The 21,671-nt window shown below is 45.9% G+C and overlaps 5 protein-coding genes across 6 annotated transcripts; 2 read left to right on the top strand and 3 right to left on the bottom strand.

Moving 5' to 3' along the window:
- The first annotated feature begins 858 nt into the window (after positions 1–858).
- Positions 859–2,813, top strand: LOC143356592 (cytidine deaminase). Its single transcript, XM_076792418.1, has 2 exons — positions 859–1,432; positions 1,677–2,813. Exons 1-2 carry the CDS (start codon positions 1,396–1,398, stop codon positions 2,087–2,089), a joined length of 450 nt encoding a protein of 149 aa, XP_076648533.1. The 5' UTR covers positions 859–1,395; the 3' UTR covers positions 2,090–2,813.
- Positions 1,905–11,142, bottom strand: Tor (serine/threonine-protein kinase Tor). Its single transcript, XM_076792416.1, has 7 exons — positions 10,827–11,142; positions 4,469–10,759; positions 4,251–4,393; positions 3,935–4,075; positions 3,247–3,871; positions 2,999–3,179; positions 1,905–2,910 (listed from the first exon to the last, which is right to left on the bottom strand). Exons 2-7 carry the CDS (start codon positions 10,692–10,694, stop codon positions 2,895–2,897), a joined length of 7,332 nt encoding a protein of 2,443 aa, XP_076648531.1. The 5' UTR covers positions 10,695–10,759; positions 10,827–11,142; the 3' UTR covers positions 1,905–2,894.
- Positions 11,143–11,925: 783 nt separating this feature from the next.
- LOC143356295 (uncharacterized) lies at positions 11,926–20,484 on the top strand. 2 transcript variants are annotated; one of them, XM_076791855.1, is made up of 7 exons: positions 11,926–12,289; positions 12,922–13,034; positions 14,912–15,154; positions 15,239–15,501; positions 15,573–15,738; positions 15,820–16,061; positions 16,150–20,484. In XM_076791855.1, exons 1-7 carry the CDS (start codon positions 12,214–12,216, stop codon positions 19,757–19,759), a joined length of 4,713 nt encoding a protein of 1,570 aa, XP_076647970.1. In that variant the 5' UTR covers positions 11,926–12,213; the 3' UTR covers positions 19,760–20,484. The 2 variants fall into 2 exon arrangements, with proteins under 2 accessions (XP_076647970.1, XP_076647971.1); XM_076791856.1 differs by lacking the exons at positions 11,926–12,289; positions 12,922–13,034 and adding an exon at positions 14,275–14,784.
- A 37-nt stretch (positions 20,485–20,521) lies between these two features.
- On the bottom strand, positions 20,522–21,111 carry LOC143356300 (mitochondrial translation release factor in rescue). Its single transcript, XM_076791866.1, has one exon. It carries the CDS (start codon positions 21,109–21,111, stop codon positions 20,596–20,598), a length of 516 nt encoding a protein of 171 aa, XP_076647981.1. The 3' UTR covers positions 20,522–20,595.
- LOC143356301 (mitochondrial ribosome and complex I assembly factor AltMIEF1-like) lies at positions 21,060–21,628 on the bottom strand. Its single transcript, XM_076791867.1, has 2 exons — positions 21,354–21,628; positions 21,060–21,193 (listed from the first exon to the last, which is right to left on the bottom strand). The coding sequence occupies exons 1-2, from the start codon at positions 21,507–21,509 to the stop codon at positions 21,155–21,157; spliced, it is 195 nt and encodes a 64-aa protein (XP_076647982.1). The 5' UTR covers positions 21,510–21,628; the 3' UTR covers positions 21,060–21,154.
- Between the last annotated feature and the right edge of the window lie 43 nt (positions 21,629–21,671).

Genomic DNA, 21,671 nt, shown 5'->3' on the forward strand with positions numbered 1-21,671 from the left:
GCAGGTTCTGATCCAGGCTAAAAAGATGATGCAGGTTCTGGTCCAGGCTAAAATTTAGACTAGGGGGCAGCACTATACCGTGACACTAAAATCCCGGGCGCGAGCACTCTCATTTCCTCTCTGTTCCGGGTTTCCCCGGATTTCTTCTACTTTTTAACATTTCATACAGAATGCACCAAATCGAAATGAAAAGTTTCTTCCTTTCTTTTAGGTTGCAATCAAATTCTATTCTTCCGTAACCAATATCTGAACACTGCAGTCAATGTATTAGAATATTTTTTTTATTTTGTCACCATTTGGTCGAACTTGAACAAAGTCGTTGTGCATAATAATAGTTTGATATCGTACTGATTTTCCTAAAGATTTCCATCAAATGATATAGTCGACGAAAAATTTTTTCATCTTCTTTACTAAATGGTGAACACTTTATTTCTGTATTTTAGTACCTATAGTGTAGAAAATGTCAAAAGTAAGATTAGATTTATTCTTTAAATTTAAAAAAATTTTTCTCTTGGAATATCGTATCGCACGTCTCTTTAACGTCTCTTTGCTCGAGATACGTTAAAGAGCAGAGGAGACAGTTGCGCCTTCGCCCTGATTGGCCGACAACTTGTCACTGCGACAGTGCCGTTTGGCGGCCGAAGACAAAGGGAGATCGTGAAAGAAAGTGAAAGGGCATGGCATGAACGCGAATACACACTTGAAAGAGAGTATGGACAGTCAAATAATAGCATATGATTCTGTGCATACACTATAGTCACGAGAAATTGTTTGCTGTGGTCTTTTTTTCCTCGCCCGTCGCTTTCTCTCCTTGACGAGCGCCTGCGCACTGTCAATTGTGCAATAGGATGGTGGGGATGGAAAACGTGACACGGAAAAGATTGCGAATCGCGACGTTCGAGAGACAATGTTGCATGTACACATGAAATAGGCGAATCTGGTGCCAACTAAATTACAGGTGCCCTCTCACAATAAAACTTGCACTGTTCATGTACTGTTTTGCAATGAAAAGTGGGACGCACGGTTTTGCAAATCAACTGCTTAATTGCATAATTGGATACCGTCGTATCGATGAACACAATTCGATCAAACAGCATGAGTTGCAAAACGCTTCCTTATAATTTTAGCAAGCATGCTTTTGATTTGTACATTGAGATGTGCTACGTAAACGTTTCACGTTATGAATGTTAGGTAGAGTTTCTGATGACGAAGTGCAACGATGATAGTGCGAAATATCTGTTAGGTTAGAAACGTAAGTTATTTTTCAAGGCCTTATCAATGTAGCATACGTCTCTTATCTGATGTATATATATACGTATAATTCTTCCTGCAAATTGGAAAGTAAATCGTAGCAGCGACGAGCAAGGAACACAATTTTGCTATTTCTAACCGAGAATGAGCGCAGACAAAGTTATTGATTTCTCGGCCCTAGGTAAATTCAACCTTCTAATATTTTTGCGTAACCGAATTTACCGACTACCATTAACAGTCGTTTATTTTGATAACGTATACATACTTGATCACTCATTTTGGATCATCTCTCATTTAATTGATTTCGCAGCATTGCAGCATAATATTTCATTTCTGCATTAAAAGTCATTTGTGATTGAATTTGATATATTCAGATAAGTGTTTGTTAGATAATAGTTTTTAATAAACGCTCCATATCGTTTTAGAACCTGATATTCAAAGTCTAATAAAAGAGAGTATCGCAGTTCGTGAGCATTCTTACTCACCGTATAGCAAATTTAAAGTCGGAGCAGCAGTCTTATGCTGTGACGGGACCATTTCTTCAGGATGCAACGTCGAAAATGCATCCTACCCTGTTGGAACTTGTGCCGAAAGAGTAGCCATTGGAAAAGCAGTGTCAGAGGGTAAAAGGAAATTCAAAGCATTGGTTGTAGTAGCCGATAAGAGGGACAGTACTAGTTTTGTTGCACCATGTGGTTTCTGTAGACAACATATTTCAGAGTTCGGTGACATACCAATTTATTTGTCGAGTCCTGATATGAAAAATGTGTTAAGAACTACAATAAGCAATTTGTTGCCATACACCTTTGACATTAGTTATCTAAAAGTATCACAATGAGTTCACGCGGAACAGAGGAACTAAATTATACACGACATAAGGCTGAGTTTATGCTGTCTTAGCTTGTGTAAGGAAATTGTTATCTTCGATATCGGAACAGTGTTCTAATCTTAAGATTATCATGTATAAATTTATCTCTAACGCTATCATACAATATACATGTAATTTGAACGATCGAAATGTTCATTTATATACAAGTTTCCAGGGGTACAAAGGCCATCTTTAAGAAACCATATATTGTTACTGTACAATCTTATTTTTTAGAGTAGCTTCTTTTATGTTTACATTGAAAAAACTGTAATTTATAGCTGTAATCGGTTATCATGCGGTTTCTAAGATGCGTCATTTTCTAATATACATTACTTAGTAAGCAGAAGTAACATGAATAGTATGTACAATCGATGTAATAATATAGTTCGTATATCTGTAATTCTAAGACGAAACGATACAAGTCACGTGCTTTTATACAAACGTACCGCATACGTTCGACTTTCGTATTATCGTATATTTATTTTTAAAAGAAAAAATTGTTTCGACACGCTTTTTCCTTTTGAAAATACAAATACCGTCTTCTAGACCTCGATTGAAACGTAAACTGAAACATCTGGGAATCCTGGTCTATATCGTTGCGTCTTAGAGCCCTGAATACAAATGTGCAATAGCGTCTGAGCATTATGACTTCGGTCGTAATTATTTCTTAACAATAAAAATGCAAAGACAGGAACGATACTGCGTACAGTACACATCCGATAACTCTATGGATACTTATGTTACACACGGGCCTGGGAGTGTTGCTTTTTCATATTTACCAAAATGGACACCTGCAATCAGACATAATTCACATAAAACAATTATATACAAATGAAACATTCGGAGTTTTGAGAATCTATAGAACAATAACTCGATTACCATCCGATATAACACTGGCATAAATTCTCATTGTTGGTAGCCTGTTGAATCAAAAGATCCACTTGTCGTTGAATATTGAGCGTTTCTTCGTGCGAGAAGTCCCGTCCTGTTAATTTGTCCCTAACCCTGGTTATGATAGCAAGAGCTTTCTTGTTCAACGCTTCTGGTTGATTGGTGTCACCTGTACGAATGTATTCGCCGTTTAATTCTCTTTTATATAAAACAGTTGAATACAACGACGAACTTACCGCCGTTCTCGATGCTGCATGGCACTCCTTTCTTTGGTAACGTGGCGGTAAGAGAGTCCAACGTGTCGCCATGTTCTTGAGTGCTGCTGGCGCTCATTCCTTGAGCGTCGGATCGTTTGCTCTTCGGCGTGGCGTTGTCCATTAATCTCCAGTTCAGAAGAGGATCGTAGACGAAAGCCTCCAACACAGCCATCAAGCTGTCTTTGTTGCGATGCAGCACCGACATCACCGACTCGCAAGTTCTTCTGTAGGTGCCCTCGATCCCGGTGACTTCCATCGCGTTGATCAACATTCGAGTCAACCTGAACGGTATCTTCTCCGGGAATTTCTCGCGTGTCATGGCAACCTCGAAGCAATCGCCGAAGTCGATGTGCAGTATCTTCCCGCTGAGGCGATCCAACATCAAGTTCGACGGATGCCGATCCCCTAAACCAAGAATGTACCCCACCATGGACATCACGGCGAGGGATCGCGTGTAATTTGTCCTACGATCGAACCATACTTCGCTCGATGGCGATTTCAGCCACACGAGTCGCGACAAATCGTCGCCGTGAGTATGCTCTAGCGCGTGCTCGAAAACTTCGACTTTCTGCATGAGCATAAGGTGATCGTAGCCTGGGGCCATCTGGAAGTCAGATTGTTTGGTAGAGTTTATCGAAAGAGAAGCAACGTTCTTCTAGCTGCTTACCCGTAACATTATTTTGTGCTCTATGTTAAGCAATATCTTCTTCTTTTCCCTGTAGTCTCTGATCAGCGTGTGCAACGTGTCGCAGTGTGGTACCCACCCGATCAGTCCACTGTTCGTTGACAACGGAATTACAGCGTACCTCTGAAAAAAGTTAAACAATTATTTGACTCAAGAATCTGATTTTCGAGTGGAAATGACGAACGAGGAAGTTATGAAGAAGATGGAAAATATGAGAGACTCCAAAGCATTAACCTCTGAAAATAGAACGAGATAAACAGTTATCTTGAACTAGAGGAGTTGTGCTCGGTTCACTCACCTGTATAGTAAGATTTCTTCTGAACGTGTCTGGATCGTGTAACAGAAGGGTATTGACTAGACCAAACAATTGCATGACACGTTCGTCCTGTCTAAGATCCTCGTGCCCTTTCAACAGGAACATGTAATCTTTACCGTTGCTTCCTGCAAGATTCAAACGTCAAGGATTAGAATTTCAACGAGGTTCAAACGAGACTAAACTCGCAAAGAAATGTTTACCTTTTATACATAATTTCCGTGGCCGTTGTTTACTCGTTATCACTTGCATAGAGCTATGTATGCTCGCTATTCTGACTACCGGTTGTCCAGGACTGTAACTACCAGGCACAGCCAGTTCCAAGTCTCTGCAAAGTAGCAATTTCGGACTGACATACTGAAGCTCCAAGCTAGTTAGCTGCGGCAGCTGCCTCGATATCCTTCGAAAAACATGATAATACATGTCCCAGGCTTGATTCAAATCCCGAACGTTGCGCGACGCTTTGTACTTCTGACACCATTCCTGCGCTTCCATTAAATCTCGACCGTAGGCCTGATTGAAAGACGTTTCCTTCAGAGTTTGCGGTCCCCTTTCCAACATCGCGTGCAAGGGATCCAGTATGTCGAACATTCCTCTGACGTTTCTTTCCCCGAAGTAGAGCCTGCTAGCTTCCTCGAGGCCTTCGTGCCATAACTCGTGCCAGAGGATAGCAACCCTGATCAATTCGTCGCTAGCCATCATCGCCTGTTGCACCAGAGTCGGGCTGTGTTCGCACATGCTCCTCAGAATCCTGTTCGCAGCGGTTTTCCGCGCCTGGCTGGCGCTCTTCGAGGCCACGGTCAGCGGATAAATCAGTGCTTGAGGATGCGCTTTCCCGATATCGATCAGAAGATGATGTATACAACGACCAACCAAAGCTCTCGGTGTATCTATCCTAGCTATGAGCTGAGGAATCACTTGCAACCAAGTGTTGATCTCGATCAATCTGATCCCTTCGACGATAGCTTCGTACACCTCTGGCCATTGACCGTAGTCGAACCACAATGTCAGCAACCGAAGAGTATCTTGCAACGAGTTGCCATGAGAGAGATTGATCGACCTGAAGAATCCTTCGACGGCTGGTACAGTGAATTTCGATATGTACTGCGAGCTGGATAGGTTGTTGCGTGTCCCGCCATTTCCCGGAGCAGCGTCCGCGTTCGTTTCCCCATGCTGATGCTTGTAAAACAATACAGTCTCAAAGTTGGTGTAGGCGAACGCGTGCCAAGCTTTGTACCAGGTCGGATCGTGGTCCGTAGCCGCGGCGTAGTAAGACAGCACGGCTGGTATAGAGTGTTCGTTGATGCCTTGCAACGCTTCCAACCACTCGCCGAGTTTCAGGTAACATCTAGCCAGCAACCTCTTCTTGGCTTCCTGCTGCTTCTCGTCCTCTGGATTCGTCACGGACACGGTTGTCGGCTGCCGGGACGTCTGCACGAACTTCTGCAACTGACTGTACGCCTCCTCCCGTTTATTGGCGACCCACATATGCTTGCAATAAGCGAACGTGACCTGCGGGTGAGTCGTCGGCAACGGCTGGTCAGGTGTCAACGATGGATCCACTCCGAGTAGCATCACCAACGTTTTGTGGCACAGCATCAAGCTGCCGTTCTTTCTGCAAAGGCTCGCGTACTTCAACCAGGTGTACATGTCGTCCTGAGGTGAGATCACCAACGTGTGCACCTGTATAATCTTCTGCCAGTCGTCCACTATTCGTTGTCCACCTTGGAGCCTCTCCCACCACATAGACTTGATGGTCGACCTTCTCTCCGGGACCAATTTGAATTGTATCACTTCCTCCAGCTCCGCCAATTTTTGCACCTCCACCATAGCATTGTAAGCTCTCTGGTAGCTCTCGCCTGCCATGGCGGTCAACTCCGTGTCCAGCAGATCTCTGGCGCTGTCGATCAGCTGATGCGCGACGTTGTACTGTTCGTCGTGGATCGCTAAGACAGCTCTGTAAAACGCGCCGTCCTGGGTATCTTTCGGTATCAGCGAGACGTATTTCTCCATGCTTTCCCACTGACTCAAACCCCATGCCGCGGCTGCCGCCATCCTGGACATTCTCTGTTTAGTCTCGTCGCTCTGGTTCGTCCAGTATTTGGTGGCAACGTCGTGCAACTGTCCCCATTCGCCTAACGCCTCCAGGCAGCGCATCTCGCCCAAAGTCGACTCAACGTCCGTGGGATCTCCCTCCAGCCTTTCTCTGTACAACTGTAACGCCTTGTCCCAATTGTGCAGCTTCTCGTACCATCGAACCTGCACCTTCAGATCCTGTTGATTGTTCTGGTTCATCACGTACTCGAGAAGACCCTCCGCGGCCTCCTTTTGCTGCAGTTTGTTATTGATGGAGATCAACGATTCGAAGACGTTGCTGTTCCTGCTCTTGTGGAACTCGTCCTCCTTGTAATGCAGTGCCTTCGCGTAAGCGCGACAGTGCATCGCTCGCTCTCCCAAGATCTTGTTGTCCAACGGCAACGGTCCTTTGTCACAGTGTTCCATGAACTCCGCCAGGTTCAGTATCGTCTGCGTGATCTCCGGGAGATCCGGGACCATCAACGCCTGCTGCAACGTCTGTATCAGCTCGGCTCTGTACGTCTCGTCCAATTCGGTCCAGCAGGAAACGAATGCCGCGTTGAACAAGTCTCGGGGCAGTTGGGAATAGGTTTGGGCGAGAGCCCAGCAGGATCTGAGCGCCGGCGACGGTGACTCCTTGAGCAAGCCGATCGACAGGCTTCTCAGCCACTCGAGCCAATCGTCTTTCGAAACTCTCCTGGTCGCTGTCCAAGCCTTCTGAAGATTCGAGGCGCTGACGTGCAACCTCTTTATGGTGGTCGTGTCCGAGGACGTCAGGGACAAGTCGCGATTCTTGTTCCTCGTGTGCCGATGCCTCATCAACAGAAAGTCTTCGCCGTCGGCCACCGTGGTCTCTGTTAAAATTTTGTCGATTAGAACGTCGTAACGCGAGTTGCCGATCTTGTGTTTGGTCATGATTTTCTGTACCAGTGGTATGAAGATCTGATACTTTTTCCCTAACTGGATGACCAGTGCGCATAGCGTGTCCATCGCTGTGCTCCGTAGCTCTGGACATTGGTCGAGGGTCCTTACCAACGGATGCACGATTCTCGATGCAAAGTCCGTGAAGTCGAGCGTGTCCGCCAGGTATTCGATGGTTTCCAGAGCTACCTTGTTCACGGTTATCGGACAATCCGTCGTGTGGAACAGCTTCACTATCGGCGGCAACACCAGGTGCAGATAGTTGTCCAAATTGTTCCCGAACTTCTGCAGGGCCTGAAGAAGCTTCACCGTGACGGATCTGTCCTTGCTGGTGTCGTGCGTCAGCACTCTCAATATCTGCGGCATCAACTGCGGCAAATAAATCTTGAACTCTGCGCCCAACGCGACCGCAATGTGCTCGACCAAAAGTATCAGCGTGCTCTGCAGCGGGCTGTTCACCGTCCAGAATTCTTTGATCAGATTAAATATGTCGTCCAGATAGTTTCGAATGTGCTGCTTCACGATCGCTATTAGAATGGCCAACTGTTGGAACAGGTACTCGCGGAAGTTAACGTCGGCCGTGCGAACGACGTTCAGAAAGCTGGGCATCACCTGAGAGATGTACGGCACGCACTTAATTCCTAAACTCTTAAATATAAAGGTGACAGCCTGCACCACCATAGTGTGGTGTTGCGACAACGTTGGATCGCGAATGATCCTCATCAGCGTGGCAATAGCGATCGCCGGATAGTACTCTTCCAAAGTGGACGAGGACATGTTCACCAACATCTCGCTGGTGGTTAAATCTTGCGTGTTCTCGGTCTCGCTCTTGGTGTCGGCCATAGACGTGAGCGTGTCCAGTTGAGAATCTATCTGGCCGAGGTTCATTTTATGCTTGTACGGATCTAGAGCACCTAACAGTCCGAGCACCCTTATGGTTTCTCGCCTAATGATCGGCTGCTGTTCGGTTTTCAAAAAGTTGATCAGCACGTCCAACAATGATGGATACTGCATGTACGGTTTCACAACGTGTCCCGTACTTCCGACCAGCTGACCTAGAACCCACAAAGCTACACCTCGTTTCTCCGGGGAACTGGCGTCCACCAACATTTCGAGCAGTATGGACAGAAGTTCTGGCATCCATTGTTGCATCTCAGCACCGTTCACCTCTGCTAGATCGCCGATAGCACGCAGTATAGCTAAAACCACCCCAGGGTTCGATTCAGTCTCCTTCAACTTCGGAACGAGAACTTTCAAGATGGGTTCCATGTACGGTCTGATGAGTCTTGGCGCGCTGACGACCAAATGATCCAGCATGCGGGCAGCCTGTTCTTTGTTGCGACCCATGCCAGAATGCTCCAACTCTGTAAGGAACTGTATAAGTGTTTTCCGCAAAGAAGGCATCACGTAGGCCGGATTCATAGTGCTGAGCCTCCCGATCGTTCGGATCGCCAGTTCTCGGATCTCGAACATCTCGTCGTTCATCGCAATGAACAACGCGGATAGGTTTTCCGCTTGCGCCAAGTGAATGTCGAACGAATCGTCCAGGGAAGCCAGAACCCACAATCTGACGTCAGGATCCGTGTCTGTTATACCTACGACCAACAATTTACCAAGAACAGTGGAGACGGTATTCGTTACCGTGGGTCCTGGCTGGTTCAACGCCAACCTCAACAACCTGGAACACGTTCTCACAGCTTCCAGTCGGACCTCTGCTTGCTCGAACGTCAGGAAATGATCGGCGCATCGTCGTACGAATTGCAGAAGCGGATTACCGTCGAAGTTGAACGTCCCGAGTGTCTTCAATGCTAGCACCGTCGATGGGATATCCACCTCTGTCGGTGCTGCGGAAATCGGACTGGTTGTGGTCCATGGTGCACCGGGATGTCGCAACGGTTTTTGCATTAAAACCTGAGACAACATCCTCAGAAGCCCCTGAGATATATCGGGCTTCAACGATGGAACACTGTGAGCTAATTCTCGGAGGGAAGTCGTGAGAATTGGACTCAAGCCAGTGGTTAACATGGATTCTAGCAAGTCCCTCACGTCCGCGGCTATTACTTGTTTCACGGCGTGTCCGAGCAGAGTTATACACACGAAGACCGCAGGTTCTAAGGATGCACCACGCTTCTTGGTGGACGTTTCCTTGGATGGCAGTAAATTCTTGATCACCTCCATGATTTTCGAAAGATAAGGATTTATCGCATCCTCCACCGCAACCGCGATAAATCCGATCGTGGTGAACGCAGCGTACCTGTCCTTTTCTCTGCTGCGCAGGGTCATCAGCAGGTACGCCAACGATTCCTTTAAATGATTTTTCGTAAACTTTTCCTTATTAAACGCTGCGAGTCTCGGTAACAACATCATCAAAGCATGCTGGATGTGTGGATTTCTAGACATTCTTTGATTCATTACATCGGTATAAATATCGTCCAGTCTCTCTTGCATCAAGCAACGACAAACCGCTGATTCGTGGGCCGGATACAATGTTTGTTGAGAATTCGGTGAATTTTGAGAACAGTTCGACCACTTCGACACTATGGTCGTCTTCAAGCGCGGCATCAACGACAGTATATCGTTTTCGTTCTGTTGAGTGGAGCAGTTCAATCTCTCCATTAAAGCTTCGTAATTTCTTTCCCATTGGACATTACTGCATCTAAGCAATTCATTTAGTATTAATAGCGAACCGTGTATTCTGTCGTCCTTGTTCACCCCCCTTTCTCTGGTATATACTTCTTCGAATCCTGCGACTATTTCGTCGTAGCACTGTTTATACCATTGAGATTTGTGCATTTGCTTCGCGGTCTCCCTCTGCGCAGTGACGACCAGAGCAGCGCGCAACGCTTCTACAGCACCTTCCCTTATCACAGGCTTTGGATCACGTACGGCATTGAATATAAGTTCAAAAAACGGAGTTACTTGTTGAAAAAAATACGTCGGCATAGAAACAGCTAGTTCTCTTAAAACAAGAGCGGCCGCATGTCTTTTGCCTTCATGTCTATCTCCGCCTAGCCATTCAAAGGCACGTTTAACTTCGAATTCTACATATTCGGCCGTGTAAGTACCTGAAACTAACGCCAGCTTTCCAACAGTTTTAGCAGCCAGTTCCATAACACCCACATCGTTGGAAGGTAATAAATTTCTCAAGTAATTCGCGAATCTTATGGTTCTTGTGTTAATGTTACCTACGTCTGCGCCGATAAGGCAAACTATGGCTAATATACCACCCTTTTTCTCGCTCACATCGGATCCGGATACCATCTCGAATATATGATGATTGAATTCGTCCATAAACGCTGTAATTTCTTCCTGCGACGCTTCCCGCAGTTCCGTTTTAACATAGAGACACAGGTCTCTGGCTGCTTTATTACGTCCTTCTTCATTTCTGGATTTAAGTCTTTGGACAAACTGTTGTACAAGTGTACACGACATTCTTCAAATTTTCTTACGGTACGAACTCTATGATCCAATCGTTATCGATCTTCTTCCGAAGAAACCTGCGAAACGCAACATTGTCAAGAGTGAGGTTATGCACGAGCTCCACCGACATTAAATCGTACATACCTATTTGACAGCAGATGAATTTTCATCCGCCCCGCTCTGACAACCGAAAATTCTCCGACAGAGTTCGTATAACATATCTAACAGCTTAAAAGTCGGTGTAGCAAATTCATCGGAAATGTACAGTCCATCTCATTTGAAGTTTAACACAACTTTTGAAAGAGTAAACAAACGTCCGCCTAATTCCAGATCCTATACATCGATTCGGAAATATCCGCAACCTATTTCCACTAACCAGCTTTTTTTACTATGACGTTCGATGGTAGAACGCCAGATGGCGCGATCAAAAAAGCGCGGCAATATTTGAAATGTTGTACGGTAGAAAACGATGTTCACCAAACATGCGTCGCTTCGTGAACTGAATGTGGTTCAAGAATTAATTTTTCTGGTGTCATAAATACAACTGAACGTTTTTATGTATTTAAGATGTTCTATTCGTAACATGACATCCTTTATATACATTTTTATGAAACGCCACCTTGTGGCTCGCTACGCAAAACGCTACGAATAAAGGCTGAAAAAAAATCCCTATGCATAAATATCAAAAAACAATAGACGAACATACCCATGTGATTTTGAATTTTTCTTCTACGCATATTTGAATAGTTAATATTTTCAGTAAATAATCGATGCAACGGCGGAAAACTGAGCAACAATTTTTAAATGCGAGCAAGATTTTAATTTTTCATACGAGTTATCCGCGAGTTCCAAGCAGAGAGGAAATGAGAGTGCTCACGCTCGGGGTTTTAGTGTCCACATCTTTTTAGCCTGGAACAGAACCTGCATCAACTTTTTAGCCTGGATCAAAACCTGCATCGTCTTTTTAGCCTGTATTAGAACCTGCATCATCTTTTAGGCTGGATCAGAGCCTACATAGAAGAGCCTCTTTTAACATAGAAGTAACATCCACTCTGGCATTATTTGAATTCCGCTGCTAATGATGCAGGTAAGACGATGCAGGTTCTGGTCTAGGCTAAAAATTAGACTAGAGGGCAGCACTATACCGGGGACACTAAAATCCCGGGTGTGAGCACTCTCATTTCCTCTCTGGTTTGAATTCAGGAACTTTTATTCTGTTGGCCACCTGCGCATTTGTATGTGTTCACAATTTAAAATATCAAACTGTTACGCATAGCAGTTCAGTTCATCGATGTGTTCAGATCGGTGCGGAAAGATTTCAGAGTACGTTTTCGTTACAAAATGAAAATTTCGATAGGAGATGTTTAGATCGGTGATGGTTCTTTCGAGAAACTAGAGCGACTAGGTGAATATGCAGAGAGGTATCTGTGATGGTATGCGGCACGCTTGCGAGAATGGGAAGTGTTTCAAAAATACTAAAGTATAGTGAAAGGAATATATAGTTGTTGTGTGTGCGGTGCATGGCATAGGAATGGTATCTCCGTCCAAAATCCAACATCAAGAGCAGAAGCAGCCACCGAGAGAAAATAAATTCACCACACAGTCACGTACGTCTAGCATATGCGTATTAAAGTTTCTCGGCACGCACGATCGCCGTTCGTGGAATCAAGTCTTTCATCGACCGTCTCTCTCCCCTTCCGTGTACATTACAACTAACGTATTCATGTAAAACTATTGCTTTACCTCGTCCCAACACGTAAACGTACTCGTCCCTTGACATTTATACGATGATCTCATCGTACGATACAACCAATTCAGTCTAATGAAAATGCTACTTTTCTTATTTTGTCTTGCATACTTCTTCAACGATATTCCGTTTCATTGTCACGAGACCACGGACTCGAGTAGATTCGCAGATTTCAATTACTACTGGTTAACCTGAAATTAACAGAGGTGCAGCATCTCCATTTAATTGATGTTCGCGTAAATCCTCGATTTCGCATGAACATACACAGTCTACTTATCGCGTTGCATTATTCGTTTGTTTCTCGGTTCGCGAAACGATCGTTCCCTTTCGAAAGAGAACGTAAATAATAATTTTTCTTCTTTTTATTTTACCGAACCGATACGATAAGCTTTATCTGTTAACCTATCGTACACTACATGTACGCTTAATCGTGTAAGAAATTGCCTGCCCGGTACCTGTATCGTTGCTAAGAGATTTTTCTAATATTTTTAGATGTTCGTGTTCGGAAAGATAATAAACCGTTAGAGGGAAAGACTTTTTATTTGGACATAAAAAACCATGCGACCACAGCCAAAATAGAAGCGAAAATCAAAGAATTGGGCGGAGTAAGTATTCTTTTCGGGTGTGGATCGTCTTTCCGAAACAATTCTCGGTTTCGGTTGTCTTTATTTTCACATCGTTGAATCATCGCCCACAACGAGCTACATAAGTCGAGTGCATACGAGTTTCTTTTCGTTGACGACCCACGGACCACAAACTCCCTCCTCGCGTTCCATCTGAACGTCTCCTCCCCCGCCCCTCCTCATCCCACTATATCTCTCTCTCATGGTTGTTTGCTTTCTCCTCTTCCCTCCTTTGGCTTCATCCTCTACCCCCCTTCCCGCCACTTTCAACCCGTTCATTTGTATATCTCGTCGTCGTTTACTCTACGCGCGGGTTCACGCGCAGCGTTACTCCACGGAAAACAAATTCTCCGAAATAAACCGAAACGACATGTATCGAAATTCGACAGAACCGAAAGTCCCGAAAATTCAACGGCCCCGAGAATTGTCAGTTTCTCGAGAAATATTTCCGATTCGGCTGTATAGAATCCGGGAAATAAATAACTCGCGCGCATTGCCGCGAAAAATTCCATTCACCGATCCCGATTAACCTTTAAATTTGCTATCGTTTCGAAACTTCACTGCATCGTATTACCACCCATTCCGGGCACTACATTCTTTTCTTAAAACGGGCAAAACATTCCGTAGAAAGATACATCGAAAAATATTCGAAATAAATACAGAAGCGAGACAAATATGTATTATTCTGGAATAAAAGAGTCGAAGTTCTAGTACGACCCAATAGTTCTCTGTTGACAAACAATCGGTGAAAAACCGGGTCGTGCTCGCGCCATCTTTAGGCCAGCCCGAGAAGTAGAACGAAGTGGAGCGGATTCGTCATCATCGGTTGTTGTGTTGTTGCGTGGTGGGTTGCGTCGAACGGGGGGAAAAAAAGGCGAAAAAATGGACGTGGAAACCGAGCGAAAATCGCTTTTCACGTATCCAGGGAAAGTCTGTTGTTCGGTTCGCTGCGGTGTTCGCTGTCCTCGGGCGAACAGAAACTCAAAGCGCCGCCTCCAGGCTCGTCTGCCAAGCTGTTAACGGCGAATGGCCATTTTGTGCGTGACAGTTCTCCCCCGCGAGTAACGATCTCGCAGCGCGTCCCAGCGCTCTTTTCCTTTATCTCTTTACTTTCGTTTGACCGGCCGAGAAACGCCTCGAGAAACTTCCCCCTACTTCGAATTCGAATTTCGTATTTCGAAAAGTGTCCGCCGCTTACTTTACGACACTCGGGTGATCCGCGGACCCGATAAACAGTGTCGTTCGAGGAAGTTGTTTTGTGCTGACGGTTTCGTGCGTTTCGATACCGTTTGACAAGTAACCGAGCGTAAACTCGCCGCGACAACCTCGACCATCGCGCGGCGATTCGTCTCGCGGTATACTCTCGCGTCGGCGTTCCGATCGAAACGTCGTTGAATTATTCGTTTCGTTCGATCCCACGTGTTTCGTTATTGTTCTGGATTCTCCGCGAGTCCGACGTATTATTAGAACGGCGGTGTGCAACAATGCGGCGACCATTGTTCGCTGCACGAACGTTTCTATCTGCAAGCGCGTAACTCGCGCTTCTGCGAAATCGCTTGATAGGCGGGCTCGGTCGGCTACGCTTCTCGAGAGGAACACGAGACCGCCTTGACGTCAGCATACCACCGATGTAAATCAGTGCCCGTGCGTCCGTCAACCAGTCACTTACTATCACTGTGCGTCCACACTTTCTGCACATCCTTTTCCACACACAGCTGCCGACGTGCCTCGCGTAAGTTGGCCCCCCCTCGTCCTTTTTTGAAAAGCGTTTCCTCCTTCGCTTTATACGTCCTTTGTCCTCTATCCTTTTCTTTCCTGAAAATTTTCCAACTTTCTAAGATCTCGTTTGTTCCTTCCAGGTGATCGAATTATTTTTAGTACAAAACGTGACTCTGGTAGTTAGCGACAGGGTGAACAAGTCGGGTCGCATCAACTTCGAGAAGTATAAATGGGGTTGTGCCAGCGGAGGCAGCGGGGGACCTCCCTCGCTGAGGAGTTTAGAAACTCCTACTCCCGTGCCAACTCCTCAGACGCCGTATTTTAGTCCCGACTGTGCTCTCTCTAACTCTACTTCTCTGAGGGGTCAAACTACCCAAAGATCTGTGAGTATTGTGTTCACGGTGGACGTTGCTTCTACGTTGTACTGGTTCGTTGACCTTCCGTTTCTTCTTCTGGACTTGTTGCAGAAATCGCGAGTGGATGCAATGTTGGAACGTGCTCTGATACAGCCACAACAGTGTTCCGTGGATCCACTTTACAACGCCCAAAATTGGGGAATTCCTATTTGGGCGATCGATAAACTCCAAACTTGGCTCGATAAAATCTATTCCTCTGTTAAAGATACCGATCCTTTGAAACGATCGAAGCAGTCTTATCAGCAGAGTTCGACGAAGGATTTGAAGGTCAGGCATCTCAAGGGACCTTATATCAAATTCGAGGCCTTCCGGAGGTAAGTTTCCCCGCAGGGAGTATCGTGAAATTGCAAGTGACAGTTTGTATTAGATTTCCAACTGTATCCAGGAATACGAGGCCCGTCTTCGTTGAACTACCTGTGTGGCCGACGTTGAATTTTTCTGGGCCGTTAGGCTCCTGTCCTTTCAACACGAAAAGACGAGAAAAGCCGGAGAAATTGCGAGCAGACATAAAGGAAAATAGGGAGGGAATTCAACCGATCAAAGAAGAGGAGGTAAGTCGATATTATGCGATGCGCGCTACAATCTAAAGTACAATAAATAGAACAGGCGATAATATTCTGAATAACGAACAGGATAAAGAGATGACTCGGCGACCACGGACGACTGGCACTCGTGCTCGCAGAACTGAACAATTAGCTTCTGGTTATTGTGAAATTTGTCGTATCAGTTACCGGGATCTTAGCAAACATGTGCAAAGCGACCAACATCTCAGCTTTGTGCGGAACAATGACAATTTTTTATCTTTGGATACTCTGATCAACGCAGGAGCCAACGTTGAAGCATTTCTAAAATTGAACAGAACAAAGGATATAGAGTACGTACATATAATCACGTTTTTATCGTTACCGATTTGTCAAGAATCATTTGATAAGCTTCCTTTTTCTTTCCGTTCTGTTCAACAGAAAAGACTGCAACTTGTTTTCCAATGGAGATCGTAATCTTCATGACATAGTACTGCCAGAAGGGAAAGTAAGTAGAAACTCGAAAAGCTTAGGGGACTTCGAGGTCGACGATATAAAGATGGTGCAGTGCAATGGCGCGCGCAGGAATCTCAATTTAAGATTAAGTTCGCCCCACAATTTACGTACTCGCGCGAAACACGAAAGCGGGCACTTGCTACGGTCGAAAGGTAGCCCGTGGCACGAGGTCGAGAAAACGGAGAAGTTCTACGACAAATTCGAGGGCTACACCATAAAGAAACGAGCGAAGGGAACGATCTGGATAGAGGAGGATGATCCGGAGGACGTTTTGATGCGTGACCAGGTGCTGAACCAATCGAAACCGAACGAGTTCAAGATCGATACGTTCACAGCGGCGCAACGTTTACAGCTGAAAGAGAAACGGGACAATGAGAAAGACTGTGGCGTGGCGTGCAACAAGCAAAACGATCCCGATAATCAGGATTTGCAGAGAACGATACCTTGCAATAACGAACAGAATAACAGTGTGAGTGCAGAGTACGTCAAACAGGATCGGGATTCTGTGCAGTACAGAAATCACGATCAAACGAACGGTAGTGTACAACTTAACTATAACGAGAATACATTGAGTGTAAACGAGAACGGTTGTAACAATTCCTGCAGAACGTCTAGAGGCGAGATCGTCAAAGGGTTGAACGGCAAACTGCCGGTCGAGAATGTCGCGTCGAGTGTAAGAAAGATTTCCGAGGTATGCGGCAGCGTCGACGCTGACGCCGACGCCGACGTTCTGTGCAACGGTCACGTTATAAAAGACGACACGAAAGTAGTAGAGTCGGTGAAACCGAGATATTTCAAATCGGGCAGGCGAGGGGGTAGGGGGTTCAGGGGACGGCACAGACTGTCTGTAGAGGAGCGTTTGATCGAGGACAACCGCGCGTATTATAAAGTGGAAGTGTTAGGTAGTAAGTTGCGCTCAAGTGTGGTATCGAACAATAATTCGCAGTGTACGGTGCAGAAGGATGTCGACGACGAGGAGGAGGAGAAGAAGGAAGTGCCATCCAGCGAGAAACCGGTAGTCGTACGGTTCAAGCGTGTAAGGAAATCGGAGTTGTCGTTGCTCAGCGACGAGGCAGAGTCGTTTATGTTCGGCGAGCCGAGGCGGGACGACTCGAGCGAGGCGAGCGACGACGAGCAGAGCAGCGTGTTGCCGAGGGACACCGAGAGCGACTACAACGACACCGTCAGCTCTGTGTGTCCCAGTTCATCCATAGACTGTAGTACGCCCATCAAAACGGAGCCCATCGAGGAGGACTCGCAGGACTCGCTGAGTCTCGGTCGAGCCAGGAAAAGAAGACGAACGCAAGCCGAGGCGCTCATCAAGGACAACGAGAATTATTACAAGTTCGAGACACCTGGGAGCAGGCTGAGGTATCAGGCGCCGTTGACCGGGATCAGAGAGCCCCCGTTCGTCGAGGAGACGACTAGGCCGGCCATCCAAGAGCAAGAGGAGGTCGTCGAGAAAGTACAAGCCGATCAGCAAGAGAGAGTATATCCGTCCAAACCTTCGCCGGAAGTCGAGAAGATGCAGTTCTCCTTCGAAGCTGTACCGAAGTCTGAGCCGTGGTATCAGACGTATCAGCGGCAAGACGAGGGGGCCGAGTACTGGCATTATTTCAGCGAAGGTGACTCGCAAAAACCGTTTCTTTTACCGTATGAGATTGATAATTTTCACGATGTCTTAACGAAGAATCTGAACAGAAGCGACAGCAGGAGGAAAGGTCGTGGCCGTAGCAGCGGTTGCGTCGGGCGATCCCCGAGGAAAAGTCCACGGTGCCACGCGTCCACCTTGGCGATCATGTCGACGATCATTAGGAAGCGGGAGCAGCAACAGCAGCATCAACAGCCTTCGAATTTGTATACGATAGAGGAGTGCCAGTCCGTCGGCTCGCAAACGAGCAACAACGCTACTCCGAGGCCGGACCAGAAACTGGAGGTGAAGTCGGACCTGGACGAGGACCTGAAGGAGATGGTCAAGACGATCGACGAGATGCTGAACGCGAACGACACCATAGAACTGGAGGACTCTTTCGAGACTGCCGTCGCGCAGATAGAACAGAACCCTCTGTACGAGCCGAGTATCCCGAAAGGTCCGCCGTCGAACTTGCTCGAGTTGCTCGAGAATTGTCACGAGCTGGCGAACTTATTGGAGAACTCCTCGTGCGCCAGCTCGGAGTGTGGAGAGGTGAGCGTCGAGTCGCCGTCGAAACGCAGGAAAAAACGGAAGAATCGTACTGGTTGGCCCGGCATCAAGATGAAGAAGAAACTCCAAACGAAACACGCGGTCGACGCCGATTGCGACCAGGAGAATTTGTCGGAGAAGAACGTCGAGCGGAACGAGACCAGCTGCGACGTGCAGGACACGAACACTCTCGACAGACTAGTGGACGCGGCGACGAGCGTCCGGATATCATCTACCACTGAGCAATCGATCGGCCTTGATCACCATCACCATCATCACCATCGTCATCGTCATCACCATCGAGAGGAGGACGACGGATGTTTATGCGAAACGTACACCGAGAACACCAGTTGCCAGGACGCGCGGCACGACGGGGAAGAGAAGAACGACGCGAGCATCGAGACCCTAGAGAATTCTGTTCTGCATACGAACACGGAGACCACTGCCTGCACGGAACCGTTGACGCCAGCCAGCGCCGGCGGTGTTTGCACCGAGCCCGAGAGAAGTTATCTGACGAACAAAGATTTCGCGTTCAAGAAGGATCTCTCGGAGATCGAGGAGATATCGGAGAACGATCCTGGCAACGACGAGAATCACGTGTTCGGGAAGGATGTTAATCTGCTCGCGGAACGGCGAGTTCTCGTCTCGAAGGCGGCGATGAAGAAGCGTCAACGAGACAATACGTCGACGGAGACGTGCGAGTCGCGAGCGGAGCTCGAGAATCATGAGAACGTGTGCAGAAAGGAGACCGAGTCCGGTATAGTCGCAAGAAACCATCATAACGGACTGCCGAGGAAACGCAGCCCGCAGAAGATCCATCCCGAAGATCCGAGCCCCGAGATAGAGCATCGCAACAACGTGTACAGAGGCGGCAAGGTCGGCAGAGGTCCTGGCAGGAGGCGGATCCATTCGAGGAAGCGAGCTAGGAGGAACAACATGTCTTCCGACACCGTGTACGAGGAGAACGAGAACTGCAAGGAGGAAGCCTACTTGAACATCACGTGCAAGAAGCAACAGAGCCTGAGGGGCGTGAAACGGCGAGCCGAACACGCCGTATCCTCGGAGACGACGCAGAACTCGGAGATTGAGTGCGCGTTGTCGGGCCGCGTAAGCCCGGCGATGATGGCAACCTCGGAGCTCGAGCAGAGACGCTCGAGCATCGAGTTCCAACCGGTCGTTCGGATGATGAAGATCGACGAGCAAGTTGACATGGACCACAGTATTCTTTCGGTGACGATCGCGAGCAACAGACGGTTAAGAAGTTCCAGTTCACCGCGGTCGAACGTTCAGCCGCCGAAAAAACGTTTGAAAACCGGCCGCGGTCAGTTCGGCCGATGGTTGAAGAGTAGCTGAAATAATCCTCGACGGAAGAGGTTGTGCTGTATAGTTTAAATTTCGAGACACAGAGAGAGACATACACACAGATTTTCCACGGGATCTCGCTGGTTGAAATTTACTCTTGTTTACACGGCGTTGTCGCCCAACACGATGAACTCGAATTACTTGCGTCAATCAGTTTTATTAGTAATGTTAAATCGCCGCGTTGGGCGACACCCCCTGTACGCCCTGCGAACTTGTACATTATGTATAAAACATTATTTGTGTACGTAGAGAATAGTATTTAATGCTATTGGCACCCATCGATAGAATTTTATTAATATTTCTTCATAGTGTCTTTTCCGATACTGGGTTCGATCGAGAACCACTGTACATTCTTTAAATATATGCAGTCTTTGCGTTCTCGAACGAGGCATTCTCGTCGTTTCTATGTTTTCACTGTGTTCGTAAAAGACTCGTCATCATTTTGCTTTTGCACGGTACAACGGCGCGCGAAATATCTTTAGTGTGGAACGGATGATTTTGTCATTCGCGAAAGCAATTTCCTGAAATCACGCGAGACTGCATACAAAGCTTTATCGTAGCGTACTGACCATGTTCTGTTACAAAACGCGCATCATTGTATGTAACATTAACTATTAAATTCCCTCGCGGAGGGTCCACCTAAATATTTTATTTCGAAGAAAAATAATTGTAAGCCTTTCATGATTACAAAAAAAGAGATGACTATTAAAGATATGAATTTTCCATTAAAACTGAAAGAAAACCTTGTTACATGCATTTTCCTGCCCTTTTATTCGTTGCCAATGGTTTTACAATGTTTTTTTTTTGTACATTGATCGAGTGATAAATTATTTGAGATTTTCACGTTTCTCGAACTCTTCTTTTAAGGCTGCCAATTTCTTTTGTTTCTGTTTCTTTTTCAAGCTATCCTGTTTCATAAGCGTTTCTTCTTGATTTCTTAACGAATTTTCACCGTTAATTAAATCATCTAATTTCGTCAACATATTCGCTCTGGCTATTTCTCTATTTTTAAACACACTTCTAGTTTCATGACATTTTACAATTAATCCAGTCGGTGTGTGCTTCAAAACGACCGCATTGTTCGTTTTATTAGTTGCTTGGCCACCAGGTCCGGATCCCCTCACGAATTGTTCTTCGAGATCATTTTCGTCCAGTTTAGGCACATTTGAGTTGTCTAAGAAGCGTTTATAAGATTTATGCCGTACTTGATTACTGTAGTTGAAAGGTCCGATTAATTCTCGGCTGTTTTTACAACCTAACTCAACATTTCTGTGAGTCAACGAGGATATGTAAATAACCAACTTATGAATGAAATAATCATTGTTTAATGAATGTTTAAACATTTTTACTACTGTACAATTACAAGCTTCGCTTCCTCATAACTAATTATACAACACGTTGATCCAACAAAAGTTTCTGCCCTTTCTGAAAAAAATTTATCAATTTAAATTCCTTAGGTTTTAGGTTAAGCGAAATACAGAAGCCATTAAATGCAAGTGAAACAACCATTGACGCAATACAGGTGCATTCATGATTCAACAAATTGGGGACCGCGTCAACAAGGATAATTAAAGTTAATGTTTACCTGAAACTGAAAATTTATCTCTTGCTCATCAGTCAATTGTTTATTTTGTGTAAAACTATGACGAATTCTAGCTCGAAAGTATAATTTATCCGTATATTTCAAATTTCCACCGTATCGCAACAAGTCTTTATACAATCTTAGAACCATCCGTCTCATTTTGTACTTTTATGTCTTTCAATTATTACATGTATTCATTGTTACTCGAATCGTGGATAATAAGCACTTTAAGAGGTTAGGTTCAGCGCCATGTTGCAACAAACACATGTATGTGTGAACAGTACACACAAACATGACTATTTAAATGCATACATAATTATT

This window comes from Halictus rubicundus, chromosome 8, assembly GCF_050948215.1.
Source record: "Halictus rubicundus isolate RS-2024b chromosome 8, iyHalRubi1_principal, whole genome shotgun sequence".
In the NCBI taxonomy this organism is placed as follows: Eukaryota; Metazoa; Arthropoda; class Insecta; order Hymenoptera; family Halictidae; genus Halictus; species Halictus rubicundus.